This window comes from Natrix helvetica (assembly GCF_964273705.1).
Source record: "Natrix helvetica genome assembly, chromosome: 3".
NCBI lineage: Eukaryota > Metazoa > Chordata > Lepidosauria > Squamata > Natricidae > Natrix > Natrix helvetica.
The window spans coordinates 57,357,179-57,380,018 of record NC_138549.1 but is presented as its reverse complement, the minus strand read 5'-3'; the positions used below and the strand labels follow the sequence as shown (position 1 = coordinate 57,380,018).

Below are 22,840 nucleotides of genomic sequence, written 5' to 3'. Positions count from 1 at the left end.
CCTTAGGTAATAGTACAATGTTAGCCTCCGTCCATGATAACGATGTCTTCACCTCTTTCAACACAGCGTTGTAGACTTCCAACAATGTTGGGACAAGTATATCCTGGAATTCTTTATAAATTTCCGCTGGCAACCCATCCGGCCATGCAGCTTTATTATTCTTTTGTCTTTGTATGGCCTCGGTTATCTCTGATGTTTTAATGTCTTCATTGAACATGTCCTTAATCTCCTCTGGCACCTTTGGCAGATCTGACTTTTCCAAATACTGTAATATTCCTTCCTTTGTATAATCTCGGTTTTCTTTATATAATTGATCATAAAACTCTTGGATAATCTTTTTCTTTTCCTCTATTTGGTAGCAGATCTCGCCTTTTTCATCTTGTAGTTTATTGATCCAGTTCTCTTGTTTTTGCTTCCTCAACCTATAGGCTAGCCATCGCTCCAGTTTATTTGCATTCTCAAAGAAGTTTTGTTTTGCTTTTTTAATAGATTGTGCCAATTTTGCTTTTTCAAATATAGCCAATTTATGTTTAATCAGTTCCATATTTCCTTTTATACTTCTGTTCTGCGGTTTCTTTTGCAGTTCACTCTCTAAATTTCTATACCTTTCTTTCAGCTCTCTTATTTTTAGATTCTCAGTTTTTTTCTTCCTGGCTGTAGCTGATATTGTGACCCCTCTTATAAATGCCTTAGTCGTATGCCATAGGTTTTGTATGGATGTGTCTCCTGGTCCGTTTTCTTTGAAGAAGAATCTTAATTCTTGGTTGACTCTTTTAATATATTCCTGGTCTTTTAGAATTGACCTATTGGGTGACCAACGATAACTGCCCTTTTGTTTTTTTCCAAATAATCCTCATGGGATTGTGGTCAGCCCATAGATTGGGTTCTATATCTATCTCCTTCACTTCTGAGATTAGCTCCATCGGCAGCCAGACCATGTCTATCCTTGACCAGGATTCGTGTCTATTCGAGTAGAAGGTATATTGCTTACCCTCTGGACATCTTTCTCACCATACATCAAACAAATTAAGTTCTTCAGCCATTTGGAAGAATGACCTTGGCAATGTTCTCCTAGCTCCTTTTCTCTTCTTTCCACTTTTATAGTCCCATTTCGGGTCGACTATAGCATTGAAACCACCCAGTAAACAAACATTTTCGCTTCCCATCTCTCGAATAATGCTATGTAGTCTATGATAAAAGTTTTCCTGGCCTTCATTAAGTGTATATATTACAACCAGTGACACCTTTTTTTGGTTTAACATTATTTCCACGATTAGTATTCTCCCTTCCTCATCATGATAAATTAGTTTAGTCTGAATTGTGTCTTTGACATATAGTGCTATTCCTCTTTTCTTTTGGTCAGCCAGTGCCGCGTAAAGTTTACCCAATCTAGGACATTCTAAAATCTGGATCTGTCTTTTAGTCATGTGGACCTCTTGCATTGCAATTATATCATAGTTCAAATGTTTTAATTTATTAAATATTAAATACCTGTTTTAGAATTGTTAGTTGTCGTTGGTTGTAAATTATCGGGTCGTCTCTAATTCTATTCAGCACCTTGTCACGTATTGATTTTTTAACAAACTTTACATGGACTTTTCTTGGTAGATTATTCTTTTTTGCGTAATTTGTCTGTATTCTATACGTCTTGTCGATCTCATTTGCCATCTCATCCTTTTCCCAAAGCCTTTGCCATTAGGTCTGCCATCGTGTCTGGTAAATCCTCGGCTTTTTCTTCCTTTACGTTCTGGAACCGTAGTTGTTGGGCTGCTTTCTCCAATTGTAACACGAGGACCGTTAACTCAAGTTCCTTGTTTGCCTGGATCAGCCTATCACTCAGCTGCTCCATTTTTTCATCCTCCTTTTCCAACCTTCCTTCTATTACATTTATTCTTTGTTCGTGTTTATCGATCCCCAAATGTGGCCCCAAATGGGCCACCTTCTTTCCGTAATGGACGCCTGCCCCTTCCCAAAAAATGGCGCCACCCCAAATAGCTGCCCAGAGGTATATATTTAAATATGTGGCTTGGAACTTCTCAAATTTATTGTCAATCTTCTGCATTCTCTCCTTTAATTCTACCGTATCACTCCTGATTTCTTTAATATCCTTTTTTAAGTTCTTCGTGATTTTTAGCCATTGCATCTTGCATGGACTGCAGCATCATCTGCAATTCCTTAGTTGAGTTGGATCTTTCTCTCTGAGGCATATCCTCCGAAGATCTTTGGTTCGAGGGACTGGCAGTCGCTAGGGATAGCTGGGATGCTGGCTTCCTCCCCGTGCCAATTTTCGTAAAATTTGTACTACTTGTCATTTTTTGGAGGAATTGGATCCCTACTTTAATTTTTTCCCAGAACTCCCACTTACTTCTCTCCCTCGTGACTTTCTCCAGTCCCCCTTCTTTCTTTCTTTCTTTCTTTCTTTCTTTCTTTCTTTCTTTCTTTCTTTCTTTCTTTCTTTCTTTCTTTCTTTTTTCTTTCTTTCTTCCTCCCTCCCACCCTCCTTCCTTCCTTCTTTCTTCCTTCCTTCCTTCCTTCCTTCTTCCTTCCTTCCTTCCTTCCTTCCTTCCTTCCTTCCTGCCTACCTACCTACCTTCCTACCTTCCTTCTTCTCCCTCTCCTCTTCCCTCTACCTCTACTCAAATATCAATTTTAAATAGTGATAGAGGGTAGTAAACTCTATCGATTAGTTCGTGTGTTATATAGGAACAGCTATCATAGGATAGTGGGATAGTGTGAGAGACTTATTGGTTAATCACTGTATATATATGTGTGTGTATGTCACATTTATAATACTCCTAACTTTCTATTAATCTAATAATCTATTTTAATAACTTAATAAAATCTAAGGGTAGAATGCTTATAGTTATTACTTATATTATCCTAGATTAATCAGTACTAGTGCCAATAATATTGAAAGAAGTTAGGGTTAGTAATCTTACAACAATAACAATAGCAAAAACAATATATTCCTTTGATGGTAGTATTATCACATTAATTCCTAGGTTTTAAGTTCAACCTTAGATGCGTCCATCCTGTGTTGGATAGTTATATGAAAATGTTCTAAGTTCCCCTGCTCCGATAGATCTTCTTTCTCTCTCTCCAGATAGTAGTATCCAAAGGTTGTCCAGAGAATATAGTCAGCAAAAATCCTGTTTACTCTTAGGGTATTAAGAGAGGGGGGAAATTCCAGATTTCGCCAGTAGATGTCGCTCTTCCACTTGTCCAAACGCTGACCAATTGCAATCACTCCACCTATATATGTTGCTAAAATATATTTTTCCCTTCGAGCCTTCCAGACTAGTATAATTAACTCAAAACCCCCTGAAGGAATTGTATAGTCAGAGTTATTTACAGCCGGTTTTGTTATGTTAACAGATTAGGTTTAGGTTCAGTTTATCAGACAGTTCAGAGAGTACAAAGATAAAGTCTCCATTTTTCACTCAGCATATTACTTTTCGCCGCTGTGGTAATGGAGGGAAAGCAGCCTCCCCACTTCATCTTGGAGCCCTTAATCTCTTGAGCTGTTTTGGGATAGAATTACCTTCTCCAAGATCCGGAAGCTGTTAGGTCACTCGCAACTCCGACAGCTCTCTGTAATAAATCCTGGCTTGCTTTGAACTCTTGTCAGCATTTTGGGACGGCCATTACTGTCGCCCTCTTCCACATCCGGGGATATGAAGGAGATTTCAAGCACAGACCATGGATTGCCGTCCTATGGTCGTGTCAAACCAACCTTCTCTCTTCAGTCTTCCCTTCAGGAAGGCTTGGCTTATCAAAATCTTTTCAGCAAACCTCCTCCAGACGTTAGATTTGGCTGCTACTTACAGAGCTCTCTGTCCGAGCAGCCATTCATGCTGGCAGCAAGTCCCGCCCCCCAATTTGTCTGCTTCTTTTTCACTGAACACGTCTGCAAAATCTGCTATGTCGGAAGGCAAGGACATCCCAGGTGGACTCAGCAACTGGCCTGCACAGACTTGATGGGTGTGGTCCACACATTGCAAGGCTGGAAAAGTGGCAAGGTTCTGGGACCAGTAGATCTGTGGATCATGCGCCCGAAGCCAAGCCAAGCCCAAGACCATGGGGAAATGCAGGCCAGAGGTAACGTAAAACTGGATGGCTTCCTCATGAGCTCACCAACCGGAGTTGACCAGAGCATGCACCGGAACCCCCTGCGGACTATTGGACAGGACTATTCATGATGCCAGGATCAGGTGTCGGGGAAGCCCGCAAGTCACTGTCTCTGAGCATGGCTCTGCATTGGTGTGCGCCCGACCCAAGGTCTCCCTTAGATCGGGCTTGGGGGCGTTTCCCGACAAAATGTTCTGGGGCTGGGGGGTAGGTCCAGTAACTGATGCCCCTCGTCTCTTCTTGGGACAAAAGGCTGCCATGTGCCCAGGTTCCCCACAATAAAAACACAACCCCCCTGAGCGCCGTCTGTTTTTCTCCGTTATCGACGAGCGGGGTTTGGCTGCACCAGTGACGTGCAGTCAGGGGAGGCACAGCCTCACCACTGTCATCATGAAAAGAAAAATGTAAAGGGAAAAAGGCGAGAGCTAAGGTCAGAGCTGCCTGAGCCTGCCTCACCGTGGATGACTGCTTAACTGTTTAAAAAAGCTTCTAAAAAGCGCCCTCTACTATGAGGCAGGAGAACTACCTGCCACTTCTATGTCAGGAATTTTTAGGCATTTAACCCTTAAGTTAAGCAAGGGTTAAAAGCCTAAAAATTCCTGATGTAGGGGAGGCACCCAGTTCTCCTGCCTCATAGTAGAGGGCGCTCATTTGGGCGGGGCTTCTTGAGAGGACCCAAGGCAAGAGCAGAGTTGAAATCCTCTCTGAAACAGCTGGAAAAGGTACGTGTGGGTCGGAGGGAGGGGGAGGAATTCAAACTTCATCCTCCTGGTGCGGGGCTTTGGGCAAAGGCTGGAGCGAAGGACTCTGGCTTGCTTGTGCTCTCCCTTGCAGGCAGAGCCACGTTGCCTTTTCAAACCTGTAATCAGTGAAACTGGGCTAGATCCTTCCGGGGCTGGGGGAAAGTGTGTGTGCTCCAGTATGGCTCTTTGACTGGCTTCCTGCCTCCCCCTCACACGCTTTGTGTGTGTGTGTTTGTTTGAGAGTGACTGAGAGAGGGAATGGGGTAGGAGAGATAGTCCAATCCAACTACTGTGTATGTGTGTGTTTGAGAGAGGGGGGAGGGAGGGAGAGAGGGAGGAAGGAGGGGAAGGGAGAAAAAAAAGAAAAAGAAAGAAGTAAACTTCTTTTGCAAAGGAGAAAAACAAATGCTGTCACTTTAAATCGGAACTGAGCATGCCTGGCTGGAATTCTGGGAGTTGAAGTCCACAAGCCTAAAGAAATTGCTGCCTCACCAGCCATAAACCTCACGGCATGTCATTGGGCTGCACCTAATTCCATGGGCTCCTCTCGTGGTGTTGGAGTCTCACGCATGGCCGGAACTACCCTGTTCTCCTGAGATGTGCAGCGCCTTCCCTGTCTCTGCAACCGAGCATCAATCCGGAGACACAGATGGACCAGTATGTTGATGGATAGGTGGCCTATCCACACGCACCAGCTCATCCTGCAATTCTTCCGATAACCCGTCCTGAAATGTGTCCATGAGGGCTGCCTCATTCCAAGCCGAATCCTGGCTAAGTAGCCTAAACTCGCTGATGTATTCCTGCAAGGAACACTAGCCCTGCTTCAGAGTCTTCAGACATTGGGTAGCGTCTCCATCTTAATGGGGTCCTCATACATTAACCTGAGGTGGTCGCAGAACTCCCTGAAGTCATCCAGCAGAGGGCTAGCAGTGGGGTAGCTTAACGAGCTACGGAGCCGGAGAGAAGGCTAATCATAAACCTCACTTTATCTTCGTCAGTGTGGAAATCCTCTGCTCTCAAGCTGATAAACAGCTGGCATTGTCCCAAAAAGCCGGAAACATGACTTGGTTGCCATCGAATTTATCAGGCACTGCAACCGGGCAGTTCCTCCAAGGCGGTGGTGGAGCAGTGTGAACTTGGAGCTGAGCCAACTGGGCAGCCAGCACAGCCACCTGTTGTGTGAGCTGCATGTTTTTGGCATGAAGCTGCTCCATTGTAGATTATATGTAAATCTGTTTTAGAAGGCAGGAAAAAAACTGTTCTGTCCCAAGCCTCTAATATATACTGACACAGACTTGGTTGTCTGCCACAACTAAGGAGGAAGATAAGCAACCCCTTGGCTAGGAGCCCAGAAAATTACCTCTATGAAAACAAGGCTTGAACTCACAAAATTCTCCCAATCTTTCACTACGCCTGGATTAGTAAACTGTTGTTTCCTGCAAAAGTCCCCTCCCGTCGCCCCACCTATAAGCTCTCCGGGAGGGGCCAATCAGTAGCCATCTGTTTCCTATTTCCTTCTGTGTGCCTTTTTCCAAAGCTGCTCCCTTCTCCTCTCAGCACTACGCATATGTACGTCAGTTCTTCCCTCTGTTCTTCCTCACTGCTCCCTGACTCAGACGCCATCTGGTGGCCAACAGACCTCTCTAGACCCCGCTCTGACTCTGAACACCCCCCAGAGTCTTCCTCAGCCTCCAGGGCAGTCCCATAGTGTTCATCACTGTCAGATTCCAGCAACAACTCAACCGGCTGCTGTTGGGTCACAACAATATTACATAAAAGATATTGAGACTTTGGGAAAAGTTCAAAGATGAGCAACTAAGATGATTGAAGGCTGGAGACTAAACCATATGAAGAATGGCTGTAGGTTTTGGGTTTGGCTAATCTAAATAAAAGAAGAATTAGGGATGACATGATAGCAGTATTCCAGTATTTGAGGGGCTGTCACAAAGAGGAGGGAGTCAAATTATTCTCCAAAGCACCAAATGATAGGACAAGAAACAATGGTTGGAAACTAATCAAAGAGAGAAGCAACCTGGAATTAAGGAGAAATTTCCTAACAGTGAGGACAATTAACCAGTGGAACAGCTTGTCTCCAGAAATCATGGGCGCTCCATCACTGGAGGTTTTTAAGAAGAGACTAGACCAGTGGTTCCCAATGTGGGGCCCATGCCCCATGGGGAAGGTGGTGGTTGATTTTTAATGGGGGCAATTCGAAAATGAGCTATTTACTGAATGTTTGAAAGCCCGCTAATTGTTCTTATATATTGATGATGAAACAGCTGTGTTTCATTTACCTATTGTTGTCTTTGTTAAAGTGCATTTTCTAGGGCTTGATCTGAAAAGGATATCTGGGGGAAGGTGGGAGCAACTGCCAGCCAATCAGATGGGTTCCCACTAAGGATCATGGGACTGGCAGTGTTTCTCTCTCTCTTTCCTGTCGGCTTTGCTGCTGGGTGGTTGCAGGGAGAGCTGCTCTGTCGAGACAGAGTGGATGGCTGCTGAGGAGGATATTGTTAGATTTATAGTTATTTTTAGTTTGCATTTTCCCAGGCAGTGTTTTACAAGACGTTTCGTCTCAGAGTAATCTGGGGCTGGGCCACGCATGTGTAGGCCTTGCCAAGCCTGTGTGATTCACCTCCACCTACTGAACTATCAAAGCATTTCCCCCGTTAAGCTGCAGGTTCAAACCAAGTGAGCCATGTAGGGGGGGTCATAGGTTACAACACCCCTTTTGTTCATGACAATCTTATTATTCATAAATTAAGCTAAGAATGTTTTTTAAATTTCCCTCTTTCTGCACCACCTTCTTTTAATATCACTGAACAAGGAGACTTGAGAATAAAGCTGACTAAATTGGAGCCTAATATAAAATCTCTCTGCAGCAGGCATCAAGCACCTCACTAACTTAAATAGACTAAAGCTATGATTCTACATTTTTCCAGGAGTAAGCCCCACTGAAGACAATGGTACTTACTTCTGAGCAGACATGCATAGGATTCATTGTAAATACGTATGTAAATATTGTATTTTGAATTTGTTAGGTACATTTATTTTAATATGTATAGTAATTAATATGATCAAAGTATTACAGAAAAAGCTTTCATTAAAATTATTTTATATTTATGCATTTCAGTTCTCTATTATAGGTTTTGAAACTTTATTTGCTGTTTTTTCATACTATTATTTTTTAAGTTCCTCAATACTTCTATTCTCTTTCGTTCTTTTATTTTTGCTTAGGAGGGGCATGGCCAAAAGTTGGGAACCACTGGACTAGACAGTCACTTATCTGAAATGGTATAGGTTCTCCTGCTTGAGCAGGGCACTCAACTAGAAGACCTCAAAGGTTCCTTCCTATCCTATCCTATCCTATCCTATCCTATCCTATCCTATCCATATTTATTATAATAATTATCATATCATGTGTTTTCAAGCTTTAATTCAGAAGTATAACATTTCAATTATACCTTAATCATACTTTGAGGCTTTTCATCAAGTAAAATACCGTATTTTTTGGAATATAAGACGCACCGGAGTATAAGATGCATCAAGGTTTTGAAGAGGCAATTTTTTTAAAAAAGTAGGTAAGTACATAGAGGTATATATAGAGAGAGAAAGAGAGAAAAAATACAGTAGGTAGGTAGGGAGAGTAGTTAGGTAGATAGGTAGATAAAGGGAGAGAGAGAGAGAGAGGGAGAGAGAGAAATAGAGATACAGTAGGTAGGTAGGGAGAGAGAGAGAGTGTGTAGGTAGGTAGGGAGAGGGATAGAGAGAGAAATAGAAAGAGAGAGAGAGAAATACAATAGATAGGTAGGGAGAGAGAGAGGGTAGGTAGTTAGGTAGGTAGGTAGGTAGGTAGATAGATAGATAGATAGATAGATAGATAGAGGGAGAGAGAGAAAGAGAGAAATACAGTAGATAGGTAGGGAGAGAGAGGGTACCATGTTTCCCCCAAAATAAGACATGTCCTGCTAATAAGCACAATTGGGCTTTTCAGAGCATGCGCCATAATAAGCCCTCTCCCAAAAATAAGCCCACCCCAACTATTTAAGCGCATGCGCAACCAGTCCCCGCCATTACCACTGTACCACCTACCGGTACAGCTTGTGGGGCAATAAGAGGACCCGACGCAAAAACAATGGCAGGTGAAGCAAAGTGCTTCCACCCCCTCCCTTTCCTCCTGTGCAAAAAGAGCTGGCCGCAAAAAGAGCGGCAGGCAGCAATGCGATCACGCCCTCCTGCCTGTTCCTTCTCGTGCAAAAAAACCCACCCACCCCACCCCAATGGTAAAGGCAGCCTGCCTGGTTCCCTTCCCCGTGGCCCCTTTAGTGAGGGGTGGCGGGGGGGAAGCAAAGAGTGCCTCTTACCTTTCCAGGTCCGTTGCATTCCTCTTCCTTTTGTTCAGTGAATCCCCTTGTAAAAAAAAACTCCTGAGTTCAACTCGTGAGTTTTCTTACAAGAGGCTTCACTGGATGAAAGGGCAAGGAACGCAACGGACCTGGAAAGATAAAAGATGCGCCTCGCGGCCCAGCACTGCCCACCTCGCCCCAATGGTAAAGGCAGTCTGCCTGGTTCCCTTCCCTGCCATCCCTTTAGATAGGGGTGGCAGGTGTGGGGGGAGAAGCGAGAAGCATCCTAGTACTATCAGAGACTGATAGCTCCGCTGCGTTCCTCACCCTTTCGTCCATTGAAGCCCCTTGTAAAAAAAACCTCACGAACTCATGAGGTTTTTTTACAAAGGGATTCACTGTACGAAAGGGCAAGGAACGCAACGGACCTGGAAAGGGAAGAGACGCGTCTCGCTTCTACCCCCCCCTGCCACTCCTCGGTAAAGGGACGGCGGGGAAGGGAACCAGGCAGGCTGCCTTTACCATTGGGGAGAGGTGGGCGGTGTTGGGCCATGAGGCGCACCTCTTACCTTTCCATGTCCGTTGCGTTCCTTGCCATTATGTCCAGGGAAGCCCCTGGTAAAAAAAAACCTTCTTGCGACTTCAAAAAATTTGATTGAACTTGTGAGAAGGTTTTTTTTTTACCAGCGGCTTCCCTGAACACAATGGCAAGGAACGCGCTGGAGCTGGAAAGGTAAAAGGTGCGCCTCACTTCTCACCTGCCCCAGAAAATAATAAGCCCTTTCCCTATAATAAGCCCAAGGACATATTTCGTGGGGCAAAAGAAAATAAGACCCTGTCTTATTTTGGAGGGAACACAGTAGGGAGAGAGAGAGAGAGGGAGAGGGAGAGGGAGAGGGAGGGAGAGAGAGAGAGAGAGAGAGAGAGAGAGAGAGAGAGAGAGAGAGAGAGAGAGAGAGAGAGAGAGAGAGAGAGAAGATAGGTCAGTAGGTTGATGTTTCCAGGAGTATTTATCCATGTGCTGGAGAAGGAAATCACTGACAATCTGCAGACTTTGTTCCTGCTGGCACAGCACTTGATCAGTGTAATTCTCATCAGTTAAAGAGCTTTCCAAAAGGAAAAAAAAGTTTTTGCACTCTGCAAACCTCCCAAAAAAGGTCCATTTTTCATGAAAACAGGGCCATTTTTTTAAAAAAAGGCATGAATAGCATTGGGGGGCTTGTAGAATGCTCCGGAGGGGTGCCCCCCCCAAATGAGCAAAAAAAGGCTGTTTTTCGCAAAAATGGGCCAGTTTTGTGTCAAAAAAATTGCATGCATAGCCTTATGGAGGCTTATGGAGTGCTGCTGGGGTTTAGGGGAGCAGAAAATTGCCCATATTTTGCTCATTTCGTCTCTTGTCAGCCCCAGGAGCTCTCTGAAAGCCTCCATAAGGGTATGCACGGCCATTTTGGTGAAGGGGGCTGGGCTTCGGAAGCCAAAAAGTGCTGTATTCTATGTATAAGATGCACCCAAATTTTCAGCCTCTTTTGAGGAAAAAAGGTGCGTCTTATACTCCAAAAATACTCAAATAATCAAAATTTATTTCTTTTATAGTGAAATTATGCAAAATATATGTTACAGATAGTTTTCATCTGACATGCCCAATATCATATCTTGTTTAAATCTTACGAATGAAGGTGAATATGCATGTCCCTGGATAAGACAAGTATCAACTTCGAACCAAACCTGGCAGCAGCCATTTTTCTCTTCCTCAGTTGCCACAGAAAGGGGGAAGGGGGGAAGGAGGTTGGAATGCCTTACTAGACAACAAAGTTTTTTTCGTGAGAACCAAGATCATCTCTACTGGCAACTGATAGGTTTAGGTTAGGTTTATTAAATTTATAGACCGCCCCCTCTCCCCGTAGGGACTCGGGGCGGTGTACAGACCGTTCGTGTATAAAACAACAAAACATAACATAAAACATCAGACAAAACAACGCAAACATACCGTCTGTATATACAACCCAAACTAATTAAATAATTAAAAACAATTCTAAAACCAATTTAAAACCCCAAAATTTAAAATTTAAAAAGCCATCCAGGAAGGTCAGTAGTGGGTGTTCCCTGTAAATACAATTACAGTTACAATTAGGCCAGGCCGGCTAATCGAAACAGGTGGGTCTTGAGTTTCTTGCGGAAGGAGCGGAGGTCCAAGGTGGTTCTAATATCGGGGGGGAGGTCGTTCCAGAGGGTTGGGCCCATCACAGAGAAGGCCCTATTCCTAGGCACCGCCCGCCCGCACTGCTTAGTGGAAGGTACCCGGAGGAGTCCCTCTCTGTGAGAGCGGATTGGTCACAGGGATGTGTGGGGTAGAATGCGATCCCGCAGGTAACTAGGTCCCGAGCCATGGAGCGCTTTAAAGATGACAATCAACACCTTGAAACGCACCCGAAAAGCCACAGGCAGCCAGTGCAGCTCACGCAGTAAAGGTGTTACATGGGAGTACCTAGTACTCCCCATAATAACCCGCGCGGCTGCATTCTGAACCAGCTGGAGCCTTCGGGTGCATCTCAAGGGGAGCCCCATGTAGAGAGCATTGCAGTAATCAAGACGGGAAGTCACCAGGGCATGAGTGACTGTGCGAAGGGCGTCCCGCTCTAGTAGGGGGCGCAATTGGCGCACCAGGCGAACCTGGTGGAACGCCCCCCTAGCCACGGCTGTCACATGATCATCTAGCGACAGCCGGGAATCTAGGAGGACGCCCAAATTGTGTGCCCTCTCCACCGGGGGCAGTTGTTCCCCCCTGATGGCCAGAGATGGAACACATTGGCTAAAGCGGGGCGCCGGTAGCCACAGCCACTCGGTCTTGGAAGGGTTGAGCTTGAGTCTGTTGTCACCCATCCAGACCCGCACGGCTTCCAGACACAGGGACATCACCTCGACGGCTTCGTTGGGGTGGTTCGGGGTAGAGATATATAACTGAGTGTCATCTGCATACAGATGGCACTCAACTCCGAATCCTCGAATGATCTCGCCCAGCGGTTTCATGTATGTGTTGAACAGGAGAGGTGAGAGGACCGACCCCTGTGGCACTCCGCACGTGAGCGGCCTCAGGGTCGACATCTGCTCCCCCGCCAACACACATTGCGTCCGACCGGAGAGGAAGGAGGAGAACCACCGCAAAACGTTGCCCCTCACCCCCATCCCCTCCAGCCGACGCAGTAGGATACCATGGTCGATGGTATCGAAAGCCGCTGAGAGATCTAACAGGACTAGGATGGAGGAACAACCCCCATCCTTCGCCCTCCAGAGATCATCCACCAACGCGACCAAAGCGGTCTCAGTGCTGTGGCCGGGTCGAAAACCGGACTGGCGCGGGTCTAGATAAGTAATTTCCTCCAGGTGTCGAGGGAACTGTTGCGCCACCACACTCTCAACAACCTTCGCTAAGAAGGGAAGGTTGGAGACAGGACGATAATTGGCTAACTCTACTGGGTCCAGGGAAGGCCTCTTAAGTAGGGGCCTCACCACCGCCTCTTTCAAGGCGGCTGGTAGGAACCCCTCCCTCAGCGAGGCGTTCACCAGCCCCAGGAGCCAGTCTCGTGTAGCCTCCCAGACTGCCAGTACAAGCCAGGAGGGACACGGGTCCAATAAACATCTAAGATCTTCTGGTTCCGCCTCCCCGCGATGGGGGGTAGCATCAGGGAAGTCAAGTCGGAGAAGCGAGTGATCTGACCATGACAGGGGAGTAATAACCAGATCCCCTATTCCCAGATCATTCTTCCATCGACCAGAGATAAAAACAAGGTCCAGCATGTGGCCTCCCTCGTGTGTGGGGCCTTGAATTATTTGGGTCAGGTCCAAGGCTGTCATGGAAACCATGAACTCCCGAGCTACCTCGGATGATTCACCCGTCGATGGCAGGTTGAAGTCCCCCATAACTAATAGTCTGGGGGTCTCAACCGCCACCTCCGCAATCACCTTGAGGAGCTCTGGCAGGGCCACTGATGCATAGCGAGGAGCCAAGTATGCAATCAGCAGGCCCAACTGACTCCCTGGGCCCCATCTCACACCTAGAGTCTCACATCCGGATATCTGAGGTACGGTGAATTCTCTCGGTGCCAGGACTTCCTGTATAATGACTGCTACCCCACCACCCCTACCCTGGGCACGAGGCTGATGGAATACACGGTATCCTGGTGGGCACATTTCCACGAGGGGCAACCCCCCCTCGTGGCCCAACCAGGTTTCCGTGATCCCTGCAAGGTCTGGCTCCCCCTCAGAAACCAGATCATGGATGAGGGGGGCCTTATTAACAACGGACCTTGCGTTACACAACATCAGCCTCATGCCCCGGCTCTGTAAACCCTGACCACCTAGAGTGCGGGGGTTGGTACAAACGACCGGGCGTATCCAACGCCCGCGGTCTCCCAACCGACTGCAGAATCTTCTTCTGTCCTCGCATCCACCCCTTCCTGCGACCGTTGGGATATAGGAACCCTCTAAAGGAACGTCATACTGACTCCCCTCCCCCACTCCTCTCTCTTCCTCCTCAGTCCCACCTGCTCGCCTGGCTCTGCTCCTATTCCTGGTCTGGCTAAGCCCCCCCCCCCCCCCCCCCTGGATCCCCTTAAAACACTTAAAAAACATTTGCACAAAAACCCCCGGAGCCTCCTCTTCCTCCACCTCTCTGGATTGATGCATCCGTCATTAAGGTGGGCCCTCGAAAGGGCAGAGGGCCATATTTGCGAGAGGGGGGACTCCCGCAATAAAATCAAGTCTACCCTTGAGTAAAAATAAACCATAGTTCAGCAGGGCCTCAGGTCTATTGAGGGTGCTACAGATGTTAAAATCACTTTAAAAGATGTTAAAATAGGTGCTGCTTATAGCACTGAGTCCAGGAAAAAGGAAAATGCAGAGAGATGCAGAAAGCCAGGGCCTGGGTACCGATGATAAAAGCCAAAAGGCCTAGGTGGGGATGATGGATATAGCAGACCAGTCAATCAGTCTGTTGATGGTCAAAGCATAGGTGGGCAGTAGAAAAACAGTAGGGAGCAGGTGGTCGGTGGATGGTAAACCGGGGATAGTAACAGGGGGCAGATGGTCAATGATGGTAGATGAAGGGCCACTACCTTCGCTCCTCCCCTCTCCTTCGCTCCAGCAGCCGCCATTGCCTTTCCCTGTATGTCCCCCATGTGTCCGGCACCTCGAGTCGCCGCGCCGCACCGCTCCAGCCCCAGGGGCCATTACCACCAGCCTCCGGTGCCTCCGACGCCTCAGCCGGCCTCCAATCCCCCCGCCAACGTTTTGGCGCTTCGGCGCTTCGTCAGGCCTCAAGGGCTCCCAGCGCCCGGCTCCTCGGCCTCTCCCGGCACAGCCAACACCGGCAATAGCCTGCATAGCTCCTACTTCGCCCAGCCGCTCCACACACTCACACACACGCCAGCCGGCTTCGCCCCGCCGTCCCACGCCGTCCCACGCCCAGCGTTTCCACAGCGGAAGCAGCGGAAGCAGCGGTAGCAGCGGCCGGCGCTGGCTCCCTCTCCCGCACTCCGGCTCTCTCACCTCTCGCGTTTTCGTCGTATTTCTCAATCGTCAGACCACCCTGGAGACCCATTATGGTCATGATGGAAAGCCAGGGTGGTCCTTTCCTGGACCCGGTCCTCACAGTTGGCATAGAGAACCAGTAGCATTCCCTGCTCACTCAGGCAAGCCCCGCAGCATGCGGAGCTCACGGGTAAGCCGCCATAGCTCCAGGAAGCTCCACCCAGTGATAAGGTCAGGGAAGGAGTGCCTGGAGAGCCCGGCAATTAACCCAATTGACCAATGTGACCTGTGACACTTGGGGATGGGGTTACTTCCTATTTTAATTATATTGAAACTGAGGGAAAGGTTTAGAGTTGTTTTCCTTTAGAGCTGTGATATGATGTATTCAATAAAGAAGATATTTTAGGAGGATTCTACTCTCAAGAGTTCTGATTTGCTTGGGTTGGGTTCATTAGTCAGAGCCTTGACATTAAGAAGGAAAGTTTGCTCAGGCTAGTGTATATATGAGGGAAAATATACACAACACTTTTTGTTTAGGACTAGGAAATATGAAGATGGTAGGGATCCTTATAGGTGTGTACGTCTAAGGGATGTTGAGAATTTGTTTTCACTAACATTCTAATTAAATATGGGAATCAATTTCAGATTGGGGATAATTATGCTAGAACTGTGATATTGTGTTTGTGTGTATCATGGTTTATATTAATTAGGTTACAGGTAGTCCTCAATATATGACTGGTCACTTAGCGACTATTCAAAGTTATGACAGACATCAACCCATTCCAAAAGCTACTTTCAACTTGGTTTTGGCCACTTCAGCATTCCTATGGTCATTTATCATAGCACCCTCCTGCTTATCAGATCCCCCATCCCATCCTGCTGTGTCCCCCAAACCCTCCTCCACACCCAGTCACCCATCATGCACTTACCATTTGAAGATCTCTAGAGATTTGGACCTCTGGAGGGCAGGCTACTCCATCTCTCAGCATCCTTGGGTTGCATGGCTGCATCCTGGTAGCAGCTACCATTTTTAGAGTGGTCATAATTCTTGCATTGCATAAAATGGCAGCTACTTCCAGGATGCAAGCACATGTCCCAAAGATGGAATGGTGTACTCCACTTCTCTAATGTGGTCTCCACAGTGCTCCAGAAAGACCCAGAGCTTTTTGCAGTGCTGCAGAGATCGGATTAGGAAAGCAGGATGGACTGCTTCATCCCTGGGGCCCCTTGCCTGTGGCTGCTCAGAAAATAGAGGCTGCTTCTACAGTTGGAAGGGACCTTGAGGTTTTCTAGTCCAAGCCACTCCTAAAGTAGAAGATCCTATACCATTTCAGACAAATTGTTGTCCAATCTCTTCTTAAAAACCTGCAGTGTTGGAACACCCACAACTTTTGGAAGCAAGTCCCACCAATGAATTGTACTGTCAGGAAATTTCTCCTTTGTTCTAGGTTGGTTCGCTCTTTGATTAGTTTCCATCCATTGCATCTTGTTCTACCCTCAGCTGCTTTGGAGAATAGGTTGATCCCCTCTTTTTTATAGCAGCCCCTTCGATATTGAAACACTGCTATCATGTTACTTCAGTCCTTCTTTTAATTGAACTAAATATAGTTCTTCATATGTTTAGCCTCCTATTCATCTTTGTTGCTCTTCTCTGCACTCTTTCTAGAGTCTCAACATTTTTATATATCATGGCAACCAAACCTGGATGCAATATTCCAAGTGTGGTGTTATAAAGGAATTACAAAGTAGTACTCACACTACATGTGATCTTAATTCTATCTCTCTCTTAATGTAGTCTAGGACTGTTTTGGCTTTTGTTTTGCAGTTACAGCATACTGCTAGCTCATATTTAAATGATTGTCCACTAGGATGCCAAGATCCCTCCCATAGTTACTAGTGTTGAGCCAGGTATCACCTATTCTATACTTACAGCAGAAGTTTCCCCAACATGAAGTCCAGAACTCCAGAGATTTTCAAAAGATATGTACACAATAGGTGATCAGGGATGGGTATGAGGGGTTGGGCTCAGCAGGATGGGAAGCAGTCCCAAATCCCCAAAGAGTGAGAAGCAGAGCATGGGTTGTGTTGGGTGAGTGAGGCCTTGGGAGGTCCAGAGCAGGCGGGGCTGGATGTCCTGGACCCCTATTCCTGAAGCACCTCATGCTCTGCTTAATGAATGCATCAAAGAGAGCACGGGTGGCAGAGGTGGTATTCAGCAGGTTCTGATCAGTTCTGGAGAACCGGTAGCAGAAAGTTTGAGTAGTTGGGAGAACCGATAAATACCACCTCTGACTGGCCCCGCCCCAGTGGTGAAATTCAATTTTTTTTACCACCAGTTCTATGAGCGTGGCTTGGTGGGTGTGGCAGGGGAAGGATAGTGCAAAATCTCCATTCCCACCCCATTCCAGGGGAAGGTTATTGTAAAATCCCCATTCCCTCCCCACTCCTGGGGGAAGGATATTGCAAAATCTCCATTCCCACCCCACTCTGGGGCTTGCCAGAGGTGGTATTTGCCGGTTCTCCAAACTACTCAAAATTTCCGCTACTGGTTCTCCAGGACCTGTCAGAACCTGCTGAATTTCACTCCTGCCACACCCCCATCTATGCCTCCCAAGTCCCAGCTGATCAGGAGGGAATGGGGATTTTGCAGAACCTTCCCTGCAGTGGGGAGGGAGTGGAGATTTTACAGTATCCTTCCCCTGCCATGGCCACCAAGCCACACTGCGCCCATCAAGCCATACCCACAGAACCGGTAGTAAATTTTTTTGAATCCCACCACTAACAGATGGAATGGGGGGTTATTAAGCAAGGAGATCATGTGGTTGCCTCGCATAACAATTGTCATAACTTACTACCATAATGAGCAGGCTCCATTATGATTGTGAGTCGAAGACTATCTGTAAATGAAATAAATTAATCAGGAGTAATATATTCTCCTTTATTGATAATATTATCTGTATAATATTATATGGTACATTATCTATTATAAGTAATAATATTAATGTATTTTTGTCCTGGCCTAGTATTTAAAATATTCTACTGTTTCCTGATGTGACCCCAATTCTTTTGTAACATGGTTCCTAGCATAAACTTCAAAAGCTTATTCCTCACCCCAACCAAGGTTTTGTTATCTCTGCTCTAAATCTGCTAAACCTGAATTGTCAAATACAAGACTAGATTTTAATTCCAACAGAAGAGGTAAGTGATAATAAGCAAGCCAATTGTTTTTTCAATATTTAAACTGATTTCTGTCCATCACTTCACCTTTTGGTCCAAACAGGATGCCATAGCATGGTTTGTGGCAATATGGCTGTCCATCATGCTGGTAGGAAAAAAAAAAAGATACATTAATGTAAGTCATGAGATCAGCACCCTTTCTGCTAAAAACTTTCAATGCATTGTTAACTTTTGAACAAAACCAATAGCTTTTGTTCCCATCAATATTTTCAATCACTTTATACCTCAAAGCACATTAAGTATAAATCACCTAGTTTATATAAGACCTACTCTAGAGGACGCATCCAAAATAAAACAATCTTCTTAGCCCCTAGTATATCTCATACTATTTCAGGGCAATTGCAACATAAGACCGCTGCCTTAGTTCTAGCATTCATACAAATAAAACTGCAAGCCTTTGACTTAATTAAAAGTTATGTCCATTAATGGCAAGTAGTATATATTGGGCCTGAATGCAAAAACATCTTTTGGATCCCAAATCTCACTGACTGACAATGCAGAACAATGATCTAATACCTCTCTGTACCTAGGGACATTTAGTCTTCAATGCTTATACTTTTGGCATACAGTTAGTTGCCTTATAGCAGCAAAAGAATGCTGTTTATTGATTTTCTAATAGAATCACTCAGATTTGGAAAAGTCTCCAGAAGTCATCTGATATAAATCTGGTGCAGGAGCTTCCCTGAAGCCTCTGGAGCGCAAAAAAATGGCGGGAATGGACTTCCGGTTTGCTCATAGGGCCATTTTTCACCCTACGGAGCCTTCCCTCAAGGCTCCAGAGGGTGAAAAACAGCCCTACAGCCAAACAGTAAGTCACTTTTCCTGAACGTCCAGTTTGCCTGTAGGGCTGGTTTTTTGCACTCAAATGGCCTCAAAAGAAGGCTGAAGTCATCCAGCCAGTGCACGCATGCACACTGGAGCTGACAAATGGCTCCGCATGCCACCTGTGGCACGCATGCCATAGGTTCGCCATCACGGTTCTAGAGTAGTAATGCAGCTCTTTGGTCTTAAGAACTTCTGTGTCCATAATACAACACATTAGAACTATAAAAAAGTAAAGTGTACTTTGAATTAATCGATTCTCAATCAATTAATTCAAATTACACTTCTCAGATTTTTTTAACTTGTAAATCGAATGTACAACCCTAGAATTACCTGGTAATTTCCAATCCAAAAAGTAACCATTGTGATTGCTGTAAGTTTTTATGATCAGCCCAGATCAACCAGGTACATCACCTGGTTTCTACTCAGAACAGCAGCATACATTACAGTTTACAAACAAAAACATACATCTCCAAAATTTCAGTAAGAAAATATAGAAATCAAACAACATAGATACTTTATACTGTTGTAGATACACCTGTTGATAAATGAATCAGATGCAGACTATATCAGAACATTTGTGAATTACTCTTCAAAAGACATCTAGAAAAATCAAAGGATACAGTAAGGAAGAAACATTTGATTATGAAGTAAAATGTAAGGAATAATTAATTATAAAGAATCAATATATGGTTTATTTTGTGATATCAAATATTAATGTGAAATGATGCCAAAATCTGCTTCTCTTTCAGATCTTGTTTCATGTCATCTAGGAGCAAAATATGCAAAAGGTTCAATTCCAAAAACACCAGAAGATAAAACTGAATCCAACTTAATAGTTTCCTACCTCAGCATGGCCTCCAGGAATAAGAGTCTTCCCGCAACGCTCACAACGTAGACAGGGACGGTGCCAATCCTTGCCCAATGAAGTCACCTTCTCAGCTATAATACAGAAGAAAATGCATGTAGTTCAACTTTTTTATAGGTATAAATCAATATGCTCATTTTGGAATAAAGACAGTTGCATGTTGTTAAAAATAAGAATCGTAATACTTCATCCTTGTCCTCAACGTTGATTTCAATACCTTCAAAAATATTACATTCTGAATTGAATATAGTTTTAAACTGTATTTAAAACTCAACAATATGGGATAGAGAGCATCATCACCAGATGGATTTGTAATTGGCTGACATATCATACTTAACAAATAGTCCTTAATGGTACTACATCTACATGGATGGAAGTAAGCAGTACAGTACCACAAGGTTTCGTCTTAGGCCCAGTACTATTCAATATCTTCATAAATGACTTAGATGAGGGAATAGAAGGGAAACTCATTAAATTTGCAGATGATATTAAATTGGCAGGAATAGTTGACACTCTAGAATACAATCTTAGGATCCAAAAAGATCTTAACAGACTTGAACAATGGGCCCTATCCAGCAAAATGAAATTTAATGTAGAGAAAGGCAAGGTTTTATACTTGGGCAGAAAAACCAAAGGTTAGGTTAGGAAAAAAACAAAGGTACAGGTTAGGCAAAAACCTGGCTTCAAAACAGAAACTATGAGAGGGACCTTGGAATAGACAATCTACGAGTAGACAGTCTATCACAATCACGTACATATGAGCCAACAGTGTGCGGTAATAGCCAAAAAAGCTAATTCAATCCTTCATGTATAAACAGAGGCATAAAATCAAAATCACATGAAGTATTAGTACTGCTGTATAAAATCACACTTGGAATATTGCATCCAGTTTTGGTCACCACATTACAAAAACGATGTTGATATTTTGGAAAAAGTGCAGAGAAGAGCAATTAAAATGTGCATCACACTGTTGGTTCATATTTAAGTCTAGCTCCTTCTCACAGTTGCTACTATTGAGGCAGGTATCTCCTATACCTGTGCATTTTATTCTTCTTGCCTATGCATAGGACCTTATTTTTCTCACCACTGAATTGCATGTTTTGATAAGGCTGTCAGGACTTTCTGAATATTGAGTCTGTCTTCCAAAGTATTACCTATTCATCCCATATTGGTATTGTCTGAAAATTTGATGAGTTCTTCTTCTATCCTCTTATCTAAACTATTTAGAAAGTTGTTGAATAGCACTGGGTCCAAGACAGAGGACTACGTGCTGAGTGCAGTTGGTCAGCTAATTGCAAATCTATCTGGTGGTGGCATTGTCTATTTCACATTGTTCTATTTTACCAAGAAGTAGGTTGTGGTCTACTTTGGCAAATGCCTTACTGCACTCTAAATAAACTATGTCCACAGCATTTCCCTGATCCACTATTTAAGTCATTTAATCAAATAAGACAATAAAGTTTGTCTGGCATAATCTGTTTTTGACAAACCCATGCGGCTTCTAGTAATTGTCTTGTTTGTTTCTAGGTGCTCACAAATACACTGCTTAATTATCTTTTCCAGGATTTGCTCAGGTATTGATGTCAGGATGATTGGTCTGTATTTTCCTGGATCCACTTTTTTTCTTTTTCTTTTTGTAAATTGGAAGTACATCAGCTCTTTTACAATCCTCTTTTCCCAGTGCTCCAAAAGCTTTGAAACATTTTATTTAGTAGCTGTGAGATCATGTTTACCAGTTCCTTAAGAACCCTAGTTTAGTTTTGCAAGATGCTGTCTTTTTGTGTTTAAGAAAATAAAAAAGTGAACTTTGTCTGAACTGTTTCACATCATACTTGGGCTTAGCCTGACTTCAATTCTTGGGTATGTATAATGGTATTGTAACAAACAGCATCTTGTCAGACTAACTCTTACTTCCCTAGCCTAAAAGATATATACTGGGAGATTCTAGGGAGTGGCTATCTGAACTCTGTTTCCTATCTATCTCCAGGCTGTGTTGCTTCTTATCTCTCACCCTACTATTTTCTGGAATGTGCTCCCTCTGAATCTATGGAGCCAAGGAATTTCCTATGAATTGGATAGAGGCAGCCCTGACATTAGGAAAGATCTTTAATGGTCAACCCAAAGACAGCAGTATATCATGGGGACTGAGCATCCAATATCCAACTATGGGAGTGAGCTGGAAGAAACTGGAGCCATGGCCAGCTCCCCTTGTAGACTATACCATGCTTGAGATGAGGCAGAATGGCAAAAGGAGTTGGACCTCAGTGAGAAGCCCATCAGGCTCAGATAGGCGAGGAACATGGGGCAGAGGGAAGACACCCCCCTCTTTGGTGGGAAGCCCAGAGGAGGCCATGCTGAATCAGGCTCTGTTACTGATACAACAAGTACGGGGTGTGTGTATGTGTGTCAAAGAGCCTGGGAAACTCTTGCATAGACAGATACCCAAGGTTCCTGTGTCACCCCAGACCAGGTCATAGATGGAGCTACTATGATGGTGGTCACACCTACTGTACATGAACTGGCACCAATGCAAGTGATGCCACCCCTGGCTGTGGATGCTGTGGATGCCACTCCGCCTGGGGGGACCACTACTCAAAGGCACCAGACCCCAAAGGTCCCAGCCTTGGGGGTAAAGTATGGGGGAGACCCTGAGCAGCTAGGGTTTTTCCTGGTGCAAGTCTGAAACTACATGCAGGAGTATGAGGCTGAACTGAGGACAGGAGAAGCCCAAATAAAATAGGTAACCATGGCTCTGGAGGATGCAGTGGATGGTCTCTCTCCACAATGATAATGCCCCCTGTTAAATACGAACGAAGACGAGCGGAGTCGTGTGGAGAATCCAACCAACTTTATTGAACAAAACTAGTCACAGTCAAATACAGGAGAGAATCAATGCAAGGATCGTCTGACAGCTATTTATACGAAGCTGTCAGACGACCCAGCCAATCCCCAAGCCAGAGTTTCCCCGCTCTCAGCCAGGTCGCGTCTTAGCCAATCAGACGCGACCTGGCTGTTGCTAGTGCAGAAGCAGGCTGTCAGGGGAAACTCCCTGACGTCATCAGCCCGGACACAACACTCCTTCCCCCCCAGTGACTGCGCATGTGCAAGCGACGCACAAACGTAGTCACGTAAATAGTCTGGGCGGCGCCGGACCCGCCCAGAACGCCTCA

General features: G+C 45.1%; 1 protein-coding gene across 1 annotated transcript in view; it reads right to left on the bottom strand.

Annotated features, from left to right (window-relative positions):
- LOC309389142 (cysteine-rich protein 2-like) overlaps positions 1-22,840 on the bottom strand; it is a 176,988-nt gene that overhangs the window by 23,753 nt on the left and 130,395 nt on the right. Inside the window, 2 exon segments of the mRNA XM_081947148.1 lie at positions 18,008-18,065; positions 19,650-19,744. Of these exon segments, the coding sequence (XP_081803274.1) occupies positions 18,008-18,065; positions 19,650-19,744 (153 nt within the window).